The sequence below is a fragment of the Scyliorhinus canicula genome, chromosome 2, assembly GCF_902713615.1.
Source record: "Scyliorhinus canicula chromosome 2, sScyCan1.1, whole genome shotgun sequence".
Classification (NCBI taxonomy): domain Eukaryota; kingdom Metazoa; phylum Chordata; class Chondrichthyes; order Carcharhiniformes; family Scyliorhinidae; genus Scyliorhinus; species Scyliorhinus canicula.
The window spans coordinates 90,803,618-90,823,280 of record NC_052147.1 but is presented as its reverse complement, the minus strand read 5'-3'; the positions used below and the strand labels follow the sequence as shown (position 1 = coordinate 90,823,280).

The 19,663-nt window shown below is 47.0% G+C and overlaps 1 protein-coding gene across 1 annotated transcript in view; it reads right to left on the bottom strand.

Moving 5' to 3' along the window:
* sptbn5 (spectrin, beta, non-erythrocytic 5) overlaps positions 1–19,663 on the bottom strand; it is a 332,093-nt gene that overhangs the window by 241,246 nt on the left and 71,184 nt on the right. The window contains exons 13-19 of the mRNA XM_038790252.1: positions 19,401–19,519; positions 17,990–18,202; positions 14,838–14,990; positions 14,564–14,694; positions 7,331–7,582; positions 5,894–6,181; positions 3,628–3,862 (exon numbers count right to left, since the gene is read on the bottom strand). Of these exons, the coding sequence (XP_038646180.1) occupies positions 3,628–3,862; positions 5,894–6,181; positions 7,331–7,582; positions 14,564–14,694; positions 14,838–14,990; positions 17,990–18,202; positions 19,401–19,519 (1,391 nt within the window). The remainder of the gene's footprint in view (positions 1–3,627; positions 3,863–5,893; positions 6,182–7,330; positions 7,583–14,563; positions 14,695–14,837; positions 14,991–17,989; positions 18,203–19,400; positions 19,520–19,663) is intronic.

Genomic DNA, 19,663 nt, shown 5'->3' with positions numbered 1-19,663 from the left:
CAGGATGGGAAGAGGCAGCCAAGGGAAGAGGCATAAGGTGCATTCTTAGTGGTCAAGGCAATGAGGAAGGATTTTCAACCCTGGCTGGAACCTTATTCTCTGGAGAGGGAGAAGGTGAGGGAAGGGGACATGTGACAGACCATCAAAGCAATTAATTCATTTGGACCGACTGTCTGGAACCCAGAAAAATTATCTTCTCAGACACTGCACTAGAGGGCTGGGAGACTCTGTTTAATGTTTTGAAATAAATTTAGAGTACCCAATTCTTTTTTTTTCCAATTAAGTGGCAATTTAGCATGGCCAATCCACCAACCCTGCACATCTTTCTGGGTTGTGGGGGTGAGACCCATGTGGACACGGAATGTGCAAAGTCCACACGGACAGTGACCCGGGGGCCGGGATCAAAATCGGGTCCTTGTGTCTTGAGGCAGCAGTGTTAACCACTGTGCCGCCCAGTCTCTGTTTAATATTTACGGCGGAAAATATATTGCAAATTTTTGTTTGTTAAATATAACTGTTCATTCAGTGGGTGCACTGCAATAAAAAGCTACCACAGATTTTTGAGAAAGGTTGACAGAGGGTGCAGGCAATCGTTCCAGAATCACAGCAACCAACTGAAAGGATTTAGAAGACTGGGCTACAGACAATTACAACACAGAACAGGTCATTTGTACCAACCAGTCTGTGTTGGCATTTATTCTCTGGGCAAGACCATTTAACAACCATACTCCTGCATTTCCCTTTCCTTTAGCCCTTGAATGTTAATACAGTCTCTGCTCCAATCACTAACTATAATGAATCTCCCATCTTTACTGCTCTCTGACCTAAATCTCTCACATGGAATCTTGTATCTACATCCCTATATTCTTGATCCCTCAACCACTAAAAATAGTCTCTTTCCATTTATTTTCTCTTCCATAATTTTGAATACAAATCACGCTCCAGAATCCTCTGTTCTAACAAAATCAGGTCCAATTTTTCAGATTTTTCTTTCATATTTCTATTTCCTCAAACCAGGTAGCATATTTGTCAATTTGTGTTGCAGCTTCTTGTGATCACCTCAACATCCTTCCCAAAGTGTGGATCCCGAACGCAAACACGCACACCATCGTCCAACTGTGGCCTTAGATAGATCCTGTTACATCTCGACTGTCATATTATATCCCCTTTTCCATACAACTCAGTATTTGGTTTGCTTTTTTATGGCTTTATCTTTTTTTCGGGCAGCACGGTAGCACAGTGGTTAGCACTGTTGCTTCACAGCTCCAGGGTCCCAGGTTCGATTCCCGGCTTGGGTCACTGTCTGTGTGGAGTCTGCACGTTCTCCCTGTGTCTGCGTGGGTTCCTCCGGGTGCTCCGGTTTCCTCCCACAAGTCCCGAAAAATGTGCTCTTAGGTAATTTGGACATTCTGAATTCTCCCTCCGTGTACCTGAACAGGTGCCGGAATGTGGCGACTAGGGGCTTTTCACAGTAACTTCATTGCAGTGTTAATGTAAATATATTTGTGATAATAATAAAGATTATTATTATTTGAGCTGTTGCTTTTCATGTCTTGTGATCGTAAACCACCAAATTCCTTTGTTCTTCCAATCACCCAACCTTCCCCAAAGTTTAATCATTGCTTTTACATATCGGCCAAAATCTGCTACCTCACATTTATTCACATTGAGTTTTGCCGTTTGCACCATCTTATTCACAGCCACTCAAAGCTTCCTTTGGCTCTCAGTTATTTACCATGCCTCTTATTTTAGTTAACATCGACAAATTTAGACAGCACTCTCTCTAACCCTCTATCCAAATCATTCATAAGAACTAGAAGCAGGAGTAGGCAATTCAGCCTCTCGAGTCTGCTCCATCAGTCAATATGATTGTGGCTCATCTCAACTCTACATTACTGCCCATTCTCCATAACCCTTCAACCCATTGCTAATTTAAAAATCTGTCTATTTCCTTCTTAAATTTACTCAATGTCACGGCATCCACCGCAATCTGGGGTAGTGAATTCCACCGATTCAAAACCCTTGAGAAGTAATTTCTCATCTGTTTGAAATCTGCTACCCCTTATCCTGAAACCATGATCTCTTGTTCTATATTTCTCACAAGAGGAAGCATTCGCTGTATGTATACTTTGTCAATACTGTTTATCATCTATATACCTCAATTAGATCTCCTCGCATTCTTCTAAAGAGTGTTTAGGCTTAAACTGCTCAATCTCTCTTCATAGGATAAACCCCTCATCTCTGGAACCAATCTAGTGGATCTCCTCTGAACTGTTTCTAATTCAACTACATTCCTCCTCAAATCAAGGGGGAAAGACTGTACACAGTACTCGAGGTGCAGTCTCACCAATGCCTTATACAGTTGCAGCAACACTTCCCTACTTTTGTGCTCTGTCCCTTTAGCTATAAAGGCCATAATTCCATTTGCTTTCCTTATTATCTGCTGTACCTGCAAACTAGTTTTCTGCGATTCATGCATGACGACACCCAGATCCCTCTGCATCGAAGCACTCATACACAGTGAACAGGTGTGGTCCAAGAACTGAAATACATCGGACACTACTATCTATGCCCAACCGTCCTGAGATAGTGCTCATACTCTTACTGTTTCCTTTTTTCTAATCAGTTTTTAATCTAATTTGCTACCTTATGCTTTCTCTAATTTCATGCCCAAAATATTCTGTTGATACAATGGAACGATCACACAATCCAGTGTCCCCAGTAGGGAGAAATGTTTGCCGAGAATCATTGGAATGATCCCAGAATTTTGAAGGCTACACAGCTTCAATCTCCATCTGGGCCTTCTCAGTGAGTTTTGGTCTCCACTGTGGAATTCCCCAAGGTTATAAAATCTCCAGCACTAGCTCTGCCTTATATTCAGCTACCACAAGCTGGTAGTACGGTGACCCATTGACCCAGTGCCTTATTTCTCTGTATTACTACAATCAGGAGATATCACTCTGCTTTGGGCACCATGTTGAGTTTATTAAGAATTGGGTGAGTATGTTCAAATCTAGTTTTAGCCCAACTTGTCTTCGTCTTGGAAAATGTATTTATTGCCCACCCCTTGATGACCTGAACCCGTTAAAAATCAACCAAGTAGTGTGGGACTGGAGTAATGTGTACCTCAGATTAGATCGGTTCCCTTACCTGGAGGACATTAATGAATGGGTTCAGTTTTTACAAAGCTGCAACTTTGATTCTGTCTGCCCACAAATTACCATATACCACAACAAGATACAAATTCAGAGCCTCTGGTTTATGAGTCCTGCATGGTAACTAGGATACCGCGCTCTAACTCAGGAAGCTTATAGTCAGTACAGAAAGGAAACTTGCATGTCACCAGTTTGGACTTCGGGGCTGAACCTGAGATCCAAGGCTGAACAGGCAGTGCACTAAGCCACTTCTCTATCCATTCCACTACCTGTGCTATACCTAACATTCAGTGGTAACACTGGCAATCGTCAGCTGGAGAAAAGACTAATTCCTCACTTTGAGCAGCATCAACACAAGAAAGCCCTTCTGAACCCAGTCCATTGGAGGTACAATTTCAGACTTGCCAGGCCCATGTGTGCAACTGGACGTTTGGTGTGGAATAAGCTGAGAGTACAGAACAATGAATATTACCCCAAGATCACTGATCTTCAGGAAGGCTTCATGACCAGAGAGTGTCGCCTCAATGCGATCTGCCTCCCTGTTAAAATGTTGTAACTCAAGTCCTTCCTGCAGCTTCTCATTTCGTTCCGTCCACGCAGTCCCCAGCTCCACCTGCACGGCCATCATTTTTTCCATCATTCGAGGTACATTACCAGCAGAGTTTGTCTTTATCACCCGATTCCCCAGGTCATGCAGCTCCTTGAACCTTTCACAAAAAAAATATGCACTTTGACTCCAGCCAACACTTCCTGACCACAGCCAATTATAACCCAAGGTTGGCCAACTGCACCCGGCTTAATTGCAACCCCCACCATCTTATTCACTTCAATTCCATGCCTTCCCCCGCCTGGTAACCTTTCCTCTGCCCTTTTAGGATTGCCACAGAGAGGTCTGCAGGGATTCTCCTTCCTCCCATGAGGATGGCACGGTGGCACATTAGTTAGCACTGCTGCCTCACAGCGCCAGGAACCCGGGTTCAATTCTGGTCTTGGATCACTGTCTGTGTGGCGTTTGTACGTTCTCCCCGTGCTTGCGTGGGTTTCCTCCGGGTGCTCTGGCTTCCTCCCACAGTCCAAGGATGAGCAGGTTAGGTGAATTGGCCATGTTATATAATTCTATGATCAGTGCTCAAGATTAGAGGAAATACATGATAATTCTACCATAGTGAAGGAGTGTCTTGGATCCCTAGACAGGGATGTAGGAGAATGTGAATAGATAGGGAAGGAAAATGTCAGGGTAATAAATGAGCTAACGGGATAATGTTGGAGGTAACAGAAGGACGAGCCTCTGAATTCAGAGGTCGGTGAGAAGCAGGGAGGGAGGTACATCATTGTGCGAGAAAGGAGAGGGTTGGGGAAAAGGCAGGCACAGTGAAGGACCATAGTAGCAGAAAAGGAGGAGAACATTCCAGAGGGCTGACGGTGAAAGTGAAATAATTGGAGAATGTATGATAGGAGAAAGGGTGGGTTCTTCAGAGGAAACAAGATGGAAAGAAGGGTCATCCAGAGAAATCTGGAAGCTTGTAATAAATGTATGTTTGATAGGTCATCATCAGGGTCAGAGAAAGGAGCGCAGAAAGCAGAGAGAAGAGTCAGATATGAATCAAGTGAAGGTGAGGCATGGGTAGAAATTAGAAGTATTGTTTTAAAGTTCACAGGATCAGGGTGAGAGCAGGAAGCACCTGACACACAATCTGACTGTGGGTACTTGAGGATGGGGCCTGCGCAGGTTGAAACAATATAACCTAGATGAAGGTTTGAGGGTTTGTGTGTTTCCATAGCAACACCCTTTTACCTGGAAGAAATGAGTGAAGCTGAAGAGAAGTTGTTCAAGGCGAGCACAGCCAGGAGGAGGAAGGTAATGCTGGTTGAAGGCCCTGGAGACTGTTGGCAAGGATTGGAACAATAGAGAAACTGACATTCAAAATAGACCTGCATTTGTGTAGCACCTTTAGCACTGTAAACTATCTTGGGGCATTTCACTGGTGACAACATTTGACACCGAGTCAGTTAAGGAGAGATTCAGACAGATGACCAAAACATGGTCAAAGAGACAGGTTTAAAAGGAGCATCTGAAAGCGGAGAAAAGAATAGAGGTGAAAAGAGGATTCGATGGAGAATTAACATTTTCAGGCCAAGGCAGCTAAATTCATGGCAGGCAATGGTGGAGGAATGAAAATTGGTGATGTAGATTTCAGAGGATTGAAGGGCTGGAGGAGGTTAAGAGATAGGAAGGGTGAAGGCCACAGAGGAATGGATGGGAATTTAAGCAAATTAAGGCCTGGTCTGATTGGGAGCCAACATAGATCGTGAGCATAGCGCTCATAGTGAGATGAAAAGGACATGGCTCAAATTAGAATATAGGCAGAAGAGTGACAAGATCTTGATTGAAGTCAGAATTTGAGATCATCAGACCTGAAATTGTAAAGGAATCGAGGGATTCTATTCAATGATAACTGAAGGGATGAGGTGAGGCTGAGGACCTAAATAGCAATGAAATAGAATAATGTTCGAGAGTGAGAAGCATGACTGCAACAGTGTTGCATTCTTGGCCTGTACTTGTTGGTCTCCTCCCTGCCACCCACCCCACCCAACACCCTTCCGTTTTATAATGGGATTGCTCTAACCTTCAGTTCTGACACAGGATCTACACATTAATCTATCATTTCCCCTTCGGGTACTAGTCTACACTGGTCCTGGTAGTAAGGGAGATTGCTTTTCACTGGTGTTTTTCTTACTTGATTTTGTGTGCGTTGATCTCCAGCAGGAGGTCACTGTGCTCTTTTAGAAGGTTTTCAGCAGAGCCCACATCAAATCCCATCTCCTTGCTGTTCAGCTTGTCTTTCACGGTGTCAGCCCAAAGGAGAAGCTCTTTGCTCTCCTGGTGGTAGAGCTGCTGGTTGTAGGCGTCCGACAGAAGCTGCTTCCTCCTTGAGGCTTGAGTCTTCACCCTCTGTAGCAGTGCCTCCATCTCACTCACCTGCTCCATGATAGCAGCACTCTCTGCAGGATTGGTGCCCTGAATCCTGAAATAGCACACATCATTATACAGGAGAGCCCAACACTATCAGCCACCCGACACATGATAATACAAGCTGCAGGATGGGCCTCAAGGAGTGTTATATGGTGATATAGTAGTTTTTCCAAACACAATACATGCACCAAGATTGGAATTTGAGCCCTGGATGAATCACCAATTTCAGCATTGAGGAAAATTGACATATTGGATGGTGGCTACCTCACAGTGGTAGCAGGTTCAAACACCAGAGGAGATAAACTAAAGCCATGAGCCACTTAAGGGAAATTTACCACCTAGCCTCTTTTGTTAGGCTGGTAGGAGCAGGATCACTACACTCCGATGCTGCAATGGCCCCTTTTGGACACCCTCCTGCCCCTGGAACCACTAGGGTTTACCTTGAAAACGGTCCCAGGACAGAATTCCAGGCACTTTACTGCAGCACTGTACATGGACGGGTGTGAGAGCTCAGCTCTCGCGGCTGGGACTACCTTCCGAGGGTGGACCAAAGTCTGCCCACTGCCAATCAATGCTGAAGTGAGTGTTAAATGGCAGTGAGCTGCCGAGAATCAGCGGTAGCCGATTACATGCCGTCTCGGCGCTCACCATCCTTAAAATTCTATCCATGGAGCTTTATCACCGAACAGTAATCGTGTAGAGGAATACAGAAATACTGAAACAGATTCTAATTGGTTAAGGAGGTAATTGGATTAGTGAGCGGACTGGGGATATATTGAGGTAGTAGACGAGATGGAAAAGTTTCAAAAATGCAAGTTTATACTGATTTTGTTTGATGGGACACTGTAGCATGAGCTTTATTTTATATTGAACCCGTGTTGTACCTCCTCTGGAAGTGGTTGATGGGACAGTGTTGAGGGAGCTTTACTCTGTAGCTAACCCATGTTGTACCTATCCCTGGAGTGTGCTGACAGCATAGGAGAGTTTTACCCTGTATATAACCTATCCCAAACCATTCCCGGGAGTGTTTGATGGGACAGTGGAGAGGGAACTTTACTCTTCTGTCTAGCCCATCCCACGATGTTGGCTTCTGTAACAGGAAGATTTCCCTGCTTGATGAATGCGAAAACAAGTGGGAGAAGAAAAAACATCCACAGGACAAACAAGCTGCAACTAATGATCCTCATTAACAGGTACATACGAGTGAGCCATTTTGATCAGGTATTCAATTCTGGTTTCAAGCGCCTGGATCTCCCGCTCAGACATGACTAGTTTGCGTCTCTCTTCGTCCACAGCCTTCTTGTTGTTGCTGATCTCAGTCAGGGAGAGCAAGGTGAGCTTATCCTGCAGCAGGGCTGTGGTGTCCTGGCACTTCTGGAGAAAAGATTTGACGTCTGCTGTGCCGATCAGCTCCTTCCCCTTCTCCTCCTTCAGAATTAACATTAGATCCCACCTACAAATCAATAACATGGTGTTTGAAACAGAATTGTACGCCCGTGGATCACTGTCAACTCAATGCCCTCTTTATGCTCATTCAAGAATGAGAGGTGTTCTTATCAAAACATACAGGGCTGCATTCTCTGCCACCCACCACTGATAGCGGAGTTTCCAATGTAGAGGAGAATCCAGTGCGTCCAAAAACTGATGTTCCGGTCCCCTGCTGACAGATGTATCGAGTTTTGCGCCCCATGCCAGGAGGAGGATGCAAATGGGTCAATCTGATACATTTGCATCTTATTAATGGGCTGGGCACCGGATTCTCTCAGCCTGCATGAATCTCCAGTCTTCTGGGCTGGGATTCAAGTGGGTGAGAATTGGTGCAGATTTTTCCCAGCGTGGCCCTGGCACAGTGGATCTCACGGTGGGCCAAGGGAGTAACTCTTTTAGGGTGTTGCCCACAAAGTCCATTGGAGCACCCACTTGAAAATGAAAAATGAAAATCGCTTATTGTCACAAGTAGGCTTCAATGAAGTTACTGTGAAAAGCCCCTAGTCGCCACATTCCGGCGCCTGTTCGGGGTGGTAGGGGAATTGAACTGTGCTGCTGGCCTGCCTTCGTCTGCTTTAAAATCCAGCTATTTAGCCCAGTGTGCTAAACCAGCCCCTAAACTTCCACCCAAAATGCAAATCCTGCCCACCCCAAAGGCAGTTAAGTGCTCTCACTTCCTCGTTTTCTCAGCAAAAAGCACTTTGATGTGGTCCAAGAGCTTCAATCATAGCTAGATGTTTATAAACATTGTGGTTAGTTTCACAGCAGGCTACTTGAAATCCACTCAAGCGTGAAGAGAAATGAGATCAAACGATCTAAGGCCAGTGTGTGCAAGCTGTGAATCAAAGCCTAGTAAAATCAATTTAACATTGATATGAATGCAGATCAAAGATCTGAGGGGGGTTAACCCAGCTCATGTGGTTTTCCCCTTCTAAGAATTTTGCAGGTGCTGCTTTCTCTGCCTAAGCCAGCAGGTGTTTTGCACAGAAGTGTTTTAAAGCAGTGATTTTTTTTCACTGTCTCTCTCTGACTGCTGTATAGTTTCCAGGCAGGGGTCTCTGTAATTGGGGACTCCGACAGGAGTATCTGTAATGCAGTTAAGTTTCTGGTGGGGGTCTCTCTTATGTGAGGTTTCTGCAATGGCAGTCTCTGGTGGGTGTCTCTGTAATGGGGGTCCTGATGAGTGTCTCTGTAATGGGGGTCACTGGTGGGTGTCTCTGTAATGGGGGTCACTGGTGGATGTCTCTGTAATGGGGGTCACTGGTGGGTGTCTCTGTATTGGGGGTCACTGGTGGGTGTCTCTGTAATGGGGGGGGTCTCTGGTGGATGTCTGTAATGGGGGTCTCTGGTGGATGTCTCTGTAACGGGGGTCTCTGGTAGGTGTTTCTGTAATGGGGGTGTCTCTGGTGGGTGTCTCTGGTGGGTGTCTCTGTAATGCGGGTGTCTCTGTAATGGGGGTCTCTGGTGGGTGTCTCTGTAATGCGGGTGTCTCTGTAATGGGGGTCTCTGGTGGGTGTCTCTGTAATGGGGGTCTCTGGTGGGTGTTTCTGTAACGGGGTCTCTGGTGGGTGTCTCTGTAATGTGGGGTCTCTGTAATGGGGTCTCTGGTGGGTGTCTCTGTAACGGGGGTCTCTGGTGGGTGTTTCTGTAATGGGGGTCTCTGGTGGGTGTTTCTGTAACGGGGTCTCTGGTGGGTGTCTCTGTAATGTGGGGTCTCTGTAATGGGGGTCTCCGGTGGGTGTCTCTGTAATGCGGGTGTCTCTGTAATGCGGGTGTCTCTGTAATGGGGGTGTCTCTGTAATGGGGGTGTCTCTGTAATGGGGGTGTCTCTGGTGGGTGTCTCTGTAATGCGGGTGTCTCTGTAATGGGGGTCTCTGGTGGGTGTCTCTGTAATGGGGGTCTCTGGTGGGTGTTTCTGTAATGGGGGTCTCTGGTGGGTGTTTCTGTAATGGGGTCTCTGGTGGGTGTTTCTGTAACGGGGTCTTTGGTGGGTGTCTCTGTAATGTGGGGTCTCTGTAATGGGGGTCTCTGGTGGATGTCTCTGCAATGGCGATCTCTAATGGGTGTTTCTGTAATGGGGGTCTCTGGTGGGTGTCTCTAATGCGGGTGTCTCTGTAATGCGGGTGTCTCTGTAATGCGGGTGTCTCTGTAATGCGGGTGTCTCTGTAATGCGGGTGTCTCTGTAATGCGGGTGTCTCTGTAATGCGGGTGTCTCTGTAATGCGGGTGTCTCTGTAATGGGGGTGTCTCTGTAATGGGGGTGTCTCTGTAATGGGGGTCTCTGGTGGGTGTCTCTGTAATGCAGGTGTCTCTGTAATGCGGGTGTCTCTGTAATGCGGGTGTCTCTGTAATGGGGGTGTCTCTGTAATGGGGGTGTCTCTGTAATGCGGGTGTCTCTGTAATGCGGGTGTCTCTGTAATGCGGGTGTCTCTGTAATGCGGGTGTCTCTGTAATGCGGGTGTCTCTGTAATGCGGGTGTCTCTGTAATGCGGGTGTCTCTGTAATGCGGGTGTCTCTGTAAGGCGGGTGTCTCTGTAATGCGGGTGTCTCTGTAATGCGGGTGTCTCTGTAATGCGGGTGTCTCTGTAATGCGGGTGTCTCTGTAATGCGGGTGTCTCTGTAATGCGGGTGTCTCTGTAATGCGGGTGTCTCTGTAATGCGGGTGTCTCTGTAATGCGGGTGTCTCTGTAACGGGGGTCTCTGGTGGGTGTTTCTGTAATGGGGGTCTCTGATGGGTGTCTCTGTAATGGGGGGTCTCTGGTGGGTGTCTCTGTAATGTAGGTGTCTCTGTAATGCGGGTGTCTCTGTAATGCGGGTGTCTCTGTAATGCGGGTGTCTCTGTAATGGGGGTGTCTCTGTAATGGGGGTGTCTCTGGTGGGTGTCTCTAATGCGGGTGTCTCTGTAATGGGGGTCTCCGGTGGGTGTCTCTGTAATGCAGGTGTCTCTGTAATGCGGGTGTCTCTGTAATGGGGGTGTCTCTGGTGGGTGTCTCTAATGCGGGTGTCTCTGTAATGGGGTCTCCGGTGGGTGTCTCTGTAATGCAGGTGTCTCTGTAATGCGGGTGTCTCTGTAATGGGGGTGTCTCTGGTGGGTGTCTCTGGTGGGTGTCTCTGTAATGCGGGTGTCTCTGTAATGGGGGTCTCCGGTGGGTGTCTCTGTAGTGCAGGTGTCTCTGTAATGCGGATGTCTCTGTAATGGGGGTCTCTAGTGGGTGTCTCTGTAACGGGGGTCTCTGGTGTGTGTGTGTGTGGGGGGGGGGGGGGGGGGGGGGGGGGGGGGGCACCCTTGTACTGTGGGAGTGACCTGGAGGGCACAAAATTGCTTTGCAGGGGGTGAGGGTGGGGGGCACAAAATTGCTTTGCAGGGGGTGAGGGGACAACCACCAGACCTCATTATCGGGCCGCCCACTCAAAATGGCAGCCCAATATCAGGATTCCTAGAGAGTTACCTACTCTGATGTACCGTCAATGACCACGAGACAAGAATGGTGAAATAATCGAAGTTTTATTGCACAAGATGTTGTGCCTCCTGCAGCTGGAACCAGAATGGAGGCAGCGCAGGAGAGCATACACTTTTATACGTCGCCTGCTGGGAGGAGCCAGCAGGCTGGGATTTACTGTGGTACCCGTAATACAGTGGCAGTACTGTAATACATGTAGTATGTTCCCAGTGGTGTTTACCACATACTCCAAGAGTAATTATATTTAGAGAGAGAAGGGGAATACAGCGAGAAGGGAAAGGATAGTGTGCTTCCTGTCCAATGAGGCAGGGGCCTTAGCTGGATCTAATCCTGCAGAATGAAGTGTGTCAAGTGGAGAGTGTCACAGTCAGGGAGCAGATTGGGGGAGTAGTGATCATAATAATGTAAATAGTTAACGAGCGGAGGGATAATTTCAGGCAATTGGGAGAGAGATCTGTCCTGGGTAAATTGAAGTTAGAAACTGGAAGACAGACATAATAGAGCAACAGGCTGCCTTCAAAGAGGAGATGGTATGAGGACTGTCTAGGTATGTTTCCACAAAGGGAAGAAGGAACACATCTGTGACAGCTTGAGGCAACCCGGAGGAAGCTTCCCATACAACAAAAGAGGTTCGTCGAGAACAAAGGAAAGGTCAACCATATACAGGTACAGAAGTCTCCGAAACAGGTCTCCCCTCTCCAACTCCTGGGTCCACACTGCCTGGGCCCCTGTTCCCAGGGCCCCGTGCTTTTTACCCATTGGTCAGGGTTCATGTGCTCCTGCACAATACGCCCTGAGCCAGTCACATGGGGGATCGCCCCTTAAAGGGACCATAGTACCACAACATTCAAAGACAGAGTTCCCTAGTTGATGAAGGAGTTAGAGGGTAGGATGAAACAGAAAAACGGGGTGCATGACAGATGTTAGTTTGAGAATACAAGTGAGAACAGGCTACAAAATACATGAAAAGTATCAAAGACAAAAATATTTTAAAAATACAGAACAGAAGTGATAAAGGAAAAAAAGAGGCAAAAAACAGTGCCTGTATGAAAATAGATTAGTGGCTGACAGAAAAGGGAATCTAGAGATCTATGGGCACCTTGACAGTAAAAGGCTTGTCAGGAGCCAGTTAGGCACCAAAATGGAGATCTATTACTGAATTCATAAGGCATGGTTGAAGTACTAAGTTAATACATTAGTGGTAAATCAGTAGCTTGTCAGGACACTGGATGTGATAAAAATAGGTAAATAAATTTAGAAAAGCTGAATATACTTTAAAGTTTAGATATGTCACCTAGTCCAGCCCACCATTTTTAAAGGGCTCTCGGTGAAAATTCAGTCCATTATGTTCCATCCTCGGCACCAGACTTTAGGAAGGACATGAAGGTTTTAGAAAGGGTATCGAAGACATTGACCGGAATGGGTTCCAGGATGATGGATGACATTTTCTGCCGAAGCCGCTTCCTCGGAGAGTACAGCACTCCCTCTGTCCTTCACCGGGAATAGCAGCATTAACTCTGTGCTCAAGAACGCCATTTAACAGCCTCGACCTGCCCAACTTGGTGGCGTGACGAGGCCATTAAATCTCACGAGAGGCTAATCGGGAAATTCAGGATGCTCGAAATATCTCGCGAGACATTGCAATCTGGGTCTGGTCCAGTGAGGGCGAGATCCAGCTTAGCATATTTAAGTGAACCATTAGATTCATTTAAATATGTCTGCGTGGATTCTCCCAGCGCCCAGGACCTAACTGCCCCGCCTTGAGAGACCTCGCCAGGACATCATTTATTGTGGTTGGGGGGGGGGGGGGTCCTCCCAGGCCATTAGAGAACTCGGGTGGTCGGACACTGGGCAGGGTGATACTCTGGCACCCCCACACCTTGGCAATGCCAGCTTGGAAACCATGGCACTGCCACCCGGGCACCTTGGCAGTGCCACCCTGGCATTTCCAGGGTGCCTTGGTGACACTGCCAGGCTGGCTGGGGCACTGCCAAGGTGCCAGGCTCAGTAAGAAGTCTCACACCAGGTCAAAGTCCAACAGGTTTACTTGAAATCACCAGCTTTCGGAGCGCTGCTCCTTCATCAGGTGAAGCTGAGGCAGGTTCACAATCGCAGTTATATAGCAGACGCACAATTGCAGGATAATTACAGATTAGAATGTGGGGAATGGTTGGAATGTGAGTCTTTACAGGTAAACAATTCTTTACAGGAACAAACAGTGTGAGAGGAGTCTGCCAACAGAGAATCCCGCCCAAAGTATCTGAATCATATTTGAGTTGCTGAACAGCTAAACATCTTAGAGGGAAGATTGCTTTACACTTCCACATTTCCCTCCTTGGGTCAATTGCACATATTACACTCTGGGGCCTTGACTGTTGATGCAGAGTTTATTCCAGATATTATGACACGAATGGTTTTAATTAAAGTATAACTGCTTCTAATTAGATAGCCCTTTCACAGAGCTGGCACAGGTTCAATCGGTAGAGTGGCTTTATGTACTGTACGATGCTGTAAAATATCGAATGACTCAGGATTTAGCCTTACTACCCTCACTAAGCGTTGAGTGCTCTTTATAAACGCTGACCATCAGTTCTGATGCTATCTTTATTCACCAGCAGGGGTGGCATGGTAACACAGTAGTTAGCACTGTTGCCTCACAGTGCCCGGGTTCGATTCCGACCTCGGGTTTCTGTCTGTGTGGAGTTTGCACATTCTTCCTGTGTCTACATGGGTTTCCTCTGGGTGCTCCGGTTTCCTCCCACAGTCCAAAGATGTGCAGTCTAGGTGGGTTGGCCATGCTAAATTGCCCCTGAGTGGGGTTACGTGGATAGGGTGGGGGATTGGTCCCAGGTAGGGTGCTGTTTCAGAGGGTCAGTAAAGACCCGATGGGCCGAATGGCCTCCTTCTGCACTTTATGGATTCTATGGTTTACTCTATGACTTGTCTCAGAATTCTGCTATACCTTGGTTGTGCCCATTTTTACGTGTTTTTTTAAATCATACGTTTTAACAAGTTGTTGTATGTTAAAGGTCAGCAGCCTCAGCCACTTCAGTCTGTAAGTATGAACTCATGAACTTTACAGATAGTGAACCATCTATGGTGAATATAACATGGTAATTCACACTGTATCTTGTAAGCGCAGTAGCGTTATCCGACCACTAGGGGGAAGTAGCTCTGGGAATGCTCAGGAGCTTGTACAGGGCTCCACCCTTGGCTCCGCCCACGACTCCTCCACCTTGTGCTGCTGTATTAGTACCCTTGTCCAGAGTCAGCCTGCAGTTCACAGAGAGTTCATCAACTGGTAACAGGCTGGCTCTGAAGTAAGTTGATTAAAGCCTAGATTCATATCGGAAAACACGTGAATTGATGATTCCATCACCATCCAAATGCTAAAATACAAACTTGATTCCTGGCTGTGCAGACTGAACTGATATTCAAACTCTCAGACCAACACAGCACCTGGAGACAGACTGAGCTAGATTTTACCTTTTATGAATTTCCTGCTGTTTTGCTCTGATTTGCTGCTCCTTGCTGTGTTTATTTTTGATAAACTCATCCACCAATTGGTTAATCTCGTTCAGTCGGCCTTTCCCAGCAGCCAATTCTGTCAAGAAGTTCTGAAATATGAAACCCAGTTCAGTTAGTGTAATAGATTGACAGCAACCATCATATCCAGTGGGACAACATATGCAAACCATAAAGTGGTTGAGAGTGGGGGGGTTCACAGAGAGATTGGGCATTCAGTACAGGGTTAGCAAACCTCATATTTCCTCTGCATGACCTCCACATTGTCTGACTTGGGCTCAAAGGTTTTGAACCCATTCTCCTTGTCATTCATCCAGGAGTCAAAATCATTGCAGGTATTATAGAACTGGTAGAGCTGGGCCATTTCCTGCAGGGTTCTCCTTCTGGCCTAGAGTAGGGCACAACAACAGAGAGAATAAATAACTCCAGATGCTGTACTGGGAAACGCAAATAAGTAACTTTTCATTTGCACACACAGTTATGAGGATGTGTCATTTTTAAAGTTATAAACTTTATTTTTCTAGCTGGATTTGAAAAAACTGGGATCCTCAAAAGACAATGGAAACTCACCAGACAGCTACAATACACAGCTTGCATTCCACCAAGTGGGATGGAAAAAAAATACTGATCCCCCTGGAAAGTGTGAAAGACCCAGGCTTCACCGCACCATGACGCTGAAACCATGGCCGGCACTGGGGCGGAGAATCCATTTCGGCGCAGGAAATTGGGACCGGCCACGCCGCTCATCACCTACCTGCAGCCATTGCTGGAGGCCCACCCCACCATTCTCTGCCCACGTCCAGATGGCATGGATCTAACAGTCGGGATAATTGCGTAGCAACTGCGGACTCAGCGGACTCTGTCTGAGTCCGCAGTTAGCACGCAATTATCCCAACCGGCAGGACCATATTAGATCCATGCCGTCTGGACGGAGGCGGGCCTATTGGAGGGTGGGGTTGACCTTTTATGCGGCCGGGTAATATTTTGGCGGGCGGTCAGGGTAGGGCGCACGGCCGATCGGGGGGTCTATTTTCAATGTTCAGCTCCCTGGTCTGAGTCTACCATGGAGCATGGTGCGGCCGCTGGAGGCCGCCACCGTGCGCATGCGCGTCCTCGACCCCGAAGTGCGGGGGCCCGTATCTGCAGCAAAAACAGCTAGCTTTACGCCGGGTCCCTGCTAGCTAGGAATATGTGGCCCTTTCATACCAGTTTTTCTGGCGTGAAAGTCCACAGATTTTACGACGGCTTGGGGACATAGTCCCAGAATCAGAGAATCCAGCCCCCCATCTCCAGTACGTTATGCTGAGACTTTTCAAAATGCAATTGTCTGTTCTGATACAATAACTGCAGCAGACATTGACTAATGGAAATGCTCTGGAATATAAAGCCAGCAGAGTACTTCAGAGACTGTGCAATATGAATGACTGGAGTGTGTCTGAGTGACCATAGAATGAAGCAGGCAAGCCAACTAATTGCTGGATAAATGGAAACTATTGTAGAGGGGCTTGTAGGGAGTTTCCAAATGGAATGGGATAATGAACTAAGAGGGCCCATTTCACCTGGGAGAGATCAAGCTGCCCTTTACCTGTGGCAGCCTGTCTTTCTGGCTGAAGCGAGGGCAGATTAATGTGGTGAGGTCCCTCTCTCCAAATCAACCATACTCCCCATTGGAGAAATTATTCAAACCCACCCTGTTCTCCCAGCATTGTTGACCTTTTAAAGATCATCCCCTGGATGTGGACATTGCTGGGAAGGCTGGTATTGTCCATCTCTTGTGGTGTTTGCTGAAACTGAGTGCTTGTTCAAGTTGACCATAATATTGGGGGACTGGAATCACATGTGGGCCAGACTATATGTTTCCTGCTCTAAAGACCATCAGTGAAGCAGTTGGGGTTTTTCCGACAATCTGACAGCTTCCTGGCCATTTGTACTGATAGCAGCTTTTTAATTCTGCAATTTATTTTCCAAATTGTAAGTTTCAAGCTGCAATAATTGGATTAAACTTGCATTTCACTGGATCATTAGTCCAGGTCTCTAGATTACTAGCCTAATAGCATAACTACTACTCTACCATCTCCTCGTGCACCGGGCTGCACTGCAGGATGAATACAAAAACTTACACTGCAGTGTCTTGGATTCTGACTTCTCTCTCACATTTACGTCTGCAGGCCCCACTCACCTTCTTGCCTTGGTTCACAGCTCCCCCTATGTGTGCAGCAGGGTTCAGCAGTTCCTGGCATGCGGCAAGCATGTGACATAGGACTTCCCCGAGTGGGAGGCGGAAGCCCTGCCTCCTGCTAATCAATGCTCCTTGGAGCGTATGCTGGCAGCGGGAGTCAGTTGAGCCCCTGCCATCCTAAATATTCAGGGCCATAGATAAAAAGTCGCCTGTCCATATAAACAAACACACGAACAAGGAGTAGGAGTAGGCCATTCGGCCCCTCAAGCCTGCTCTGCCATTTAATAAGATCATGGCTGATCTGATAGTAACCTCAAATCTGCATCCTGCCTACTCCCAGTAACCTATCACCCCCTTGCTTACCAAGGATCTTTCCATGTCTGCCTTAAAAATGTTCAAAGCCTCTGATTCCACCGCCTTTTCAGAAAAGAGTTTCAAAGACTCACCATCCTCAGTGAATAGTTTTTCCCTCATCCCCCTTTTAGCTGGGTGACCCCTTATTTTTAATCAGTGATCCCTTCCAACATGTTATGCTTACCATGTTATACACCCTCACGCAGTGTTCCCGTACCACTGAGGACTGAGGACCACTAGGGAGCACTGAGGGAATCTAGGGAGTGCATTATATGCCTACCCGAGTTCCACTGGTGCAACAAAAAAATAAAAGCAGTCATCAGAAGCCCCGCAGCATGTGGCTGAACATCTACCACAGAATACTGTGGGAACAATCCGTAGGAGGGGCAAAACTGCTCAAATATGACATTGAGTAAGTGAACAGGGAGGGAATAGCACAGCATCTTTTTGAAAAAAGACTGGAGAATTAAGAATTAAATCCCCACAGATACCGGCAGCCAGGCTTTGGTTCCACAGATAAAGAGAGTTTCTATAGGAGACAGAAATAAACATCGACAGGATTGGGGAAAAAAAGAACATTTCTTCACTGTTATTATCTGACAAAGGGTCATTACACTTTCACCAAAAAGACAGATTGATGTCTTAAAGAAAAACGTTGAGTATTCAACTTTTTCTAGTTAAAGAAATGCACTGCTTTTTATATCCACTATGCAGCTATATTGGTATATCCGGTACAAAACATGCATTAAGGTATATGACCTGGTGGGTACACGGGAGTGGACACGACCTGGCATTTACATGGAGAATACGATCTGACAAATACATGAAGGAGGACAGGAAGTGGGTTACTATACCTTGGCCCGTTGGCAGAGACTGGCATAAGAGGAGCTGATGGCTTTCTGGCTGTCCTCGATTGCCGCACTGTTGAATTCCTCTTCAGGCTTGGTTTGTGAGGAGAATTGGATCTCAGTTGTTCCACGGCGCATTGACCGGCTCCTTCGTGGCTTGCTGACCTTCCGTGTCGGACTGTCATCGACGGAATGGTCAGTGACGGTCTCACTCCCCACCTGCTCCAACAAAACAGCACCATAACGTCAGCCTGGAGCCTGAAACTTTGCACCTTCATTTTATTGCTTCTGTCCTCGCCAAGAGGCTGCAACGTCCATGTCACAAATGCCTCCACTAATACTGGCAGGATTCCAGCAAACAACTGATCCCCTCGCCACTACTACAAGAATCAACCACTCCCTGTCTCTGAAAACCTCTGCTGGCCTCATCCACATTGAACTGGAGACACCAACACCTGACCAAGAGCCCAAAGAGAAGGTCAGTGCTGGGCTGGGTATTTGGGTAGCTGAATAACTAATTGAAGCAGAGAAATATCCAACCCGACAGGAATAAAGCAGGGCAATGGCATTAGTATTGGATTTCTCTGATGAAAGGTGACTACAAGCTCGATGAGCTGAACAGCCTCCCAGCTCTTCTACAAAAGCAATATGATTTGATGTTTCTGCTGGGTCAAAATTATGGAATCCTTCCTAACAGGTGTTTGTACACTAGATGGACTGTGGCGATTCAAGAAGATGGCTCACCACAATCTTCAAGGTCAGTTAGGACAAAAAACAAACACTGGCCTTGTTCACATCCCATGAAATAATGAAAAAGTTTGCAGCTGAATAGGAAGCAATTAAAAACCGAGTTAAAGAGGTTGACAGGAGTACAGGAGGAATGTTCCACAACAGGAACCAGAGCAAAGGTGAGACAAACAAGGGTAGGAAGTGGGGTCAAAGAGAGAGAAAGAGGGGAGTGGGGGAGGGGTAGAGGAGTGCAGGATGGCTCAGGGAGAGAGAGAGATGAGGGGGCAGAGAGAGAAGGATGGCTCAGCTAGAGAGGGATGAGGGGACATGGAAAGAAGGATGGCTTAGGGAGAGAGGGACGAGGGGGCAGAGTGAAAGGAAAAAAGGCAGGGAGAAAGTGATAAGGGGGTTAAGGAAATTGGGAGGAAGGAGGCGGAGAGAGAGAATTGTGCGGAGCAGTGAAAGAGGGATGAAGGTACTAGAGAGTGAGGGGGATGGGGGAAAGAGGGCAAGAAGGGGGAATGAGCAATAGAGAGAGAGAGAGACAAGGGGTCAGTGGAGAGGCAGGAAGGAGGAAGGGACAGAAGGACGAGGTGAGGTAGAGGAGGATAAACAGGGCATAGAGAGGAAAGAGGAAGAAAAGGAAGGTGCTGTGATTTATGTGAAACGGGTGCACTGATTTACTCACCATTAGCTGATTGTCAGGCACTGATCTCGCCTTCCCCCTTGTGTTCAGTGATTGCCAGCTATCTCGGGCTTTCCTAATCTCCAGGATGTTAGCCTTGGTGCAGCTAATGTTTGAACCTGCTGTGAACATACAAATTAATGGAGTGTTACTGCACTGGATTCAACATGCACTGCACTGTGACACTATCCCACAGGGTATCACACTATGACACTGTTACATACAGCCCACCACAGTGTGACACACAGCATCACACTGTGAGAGGA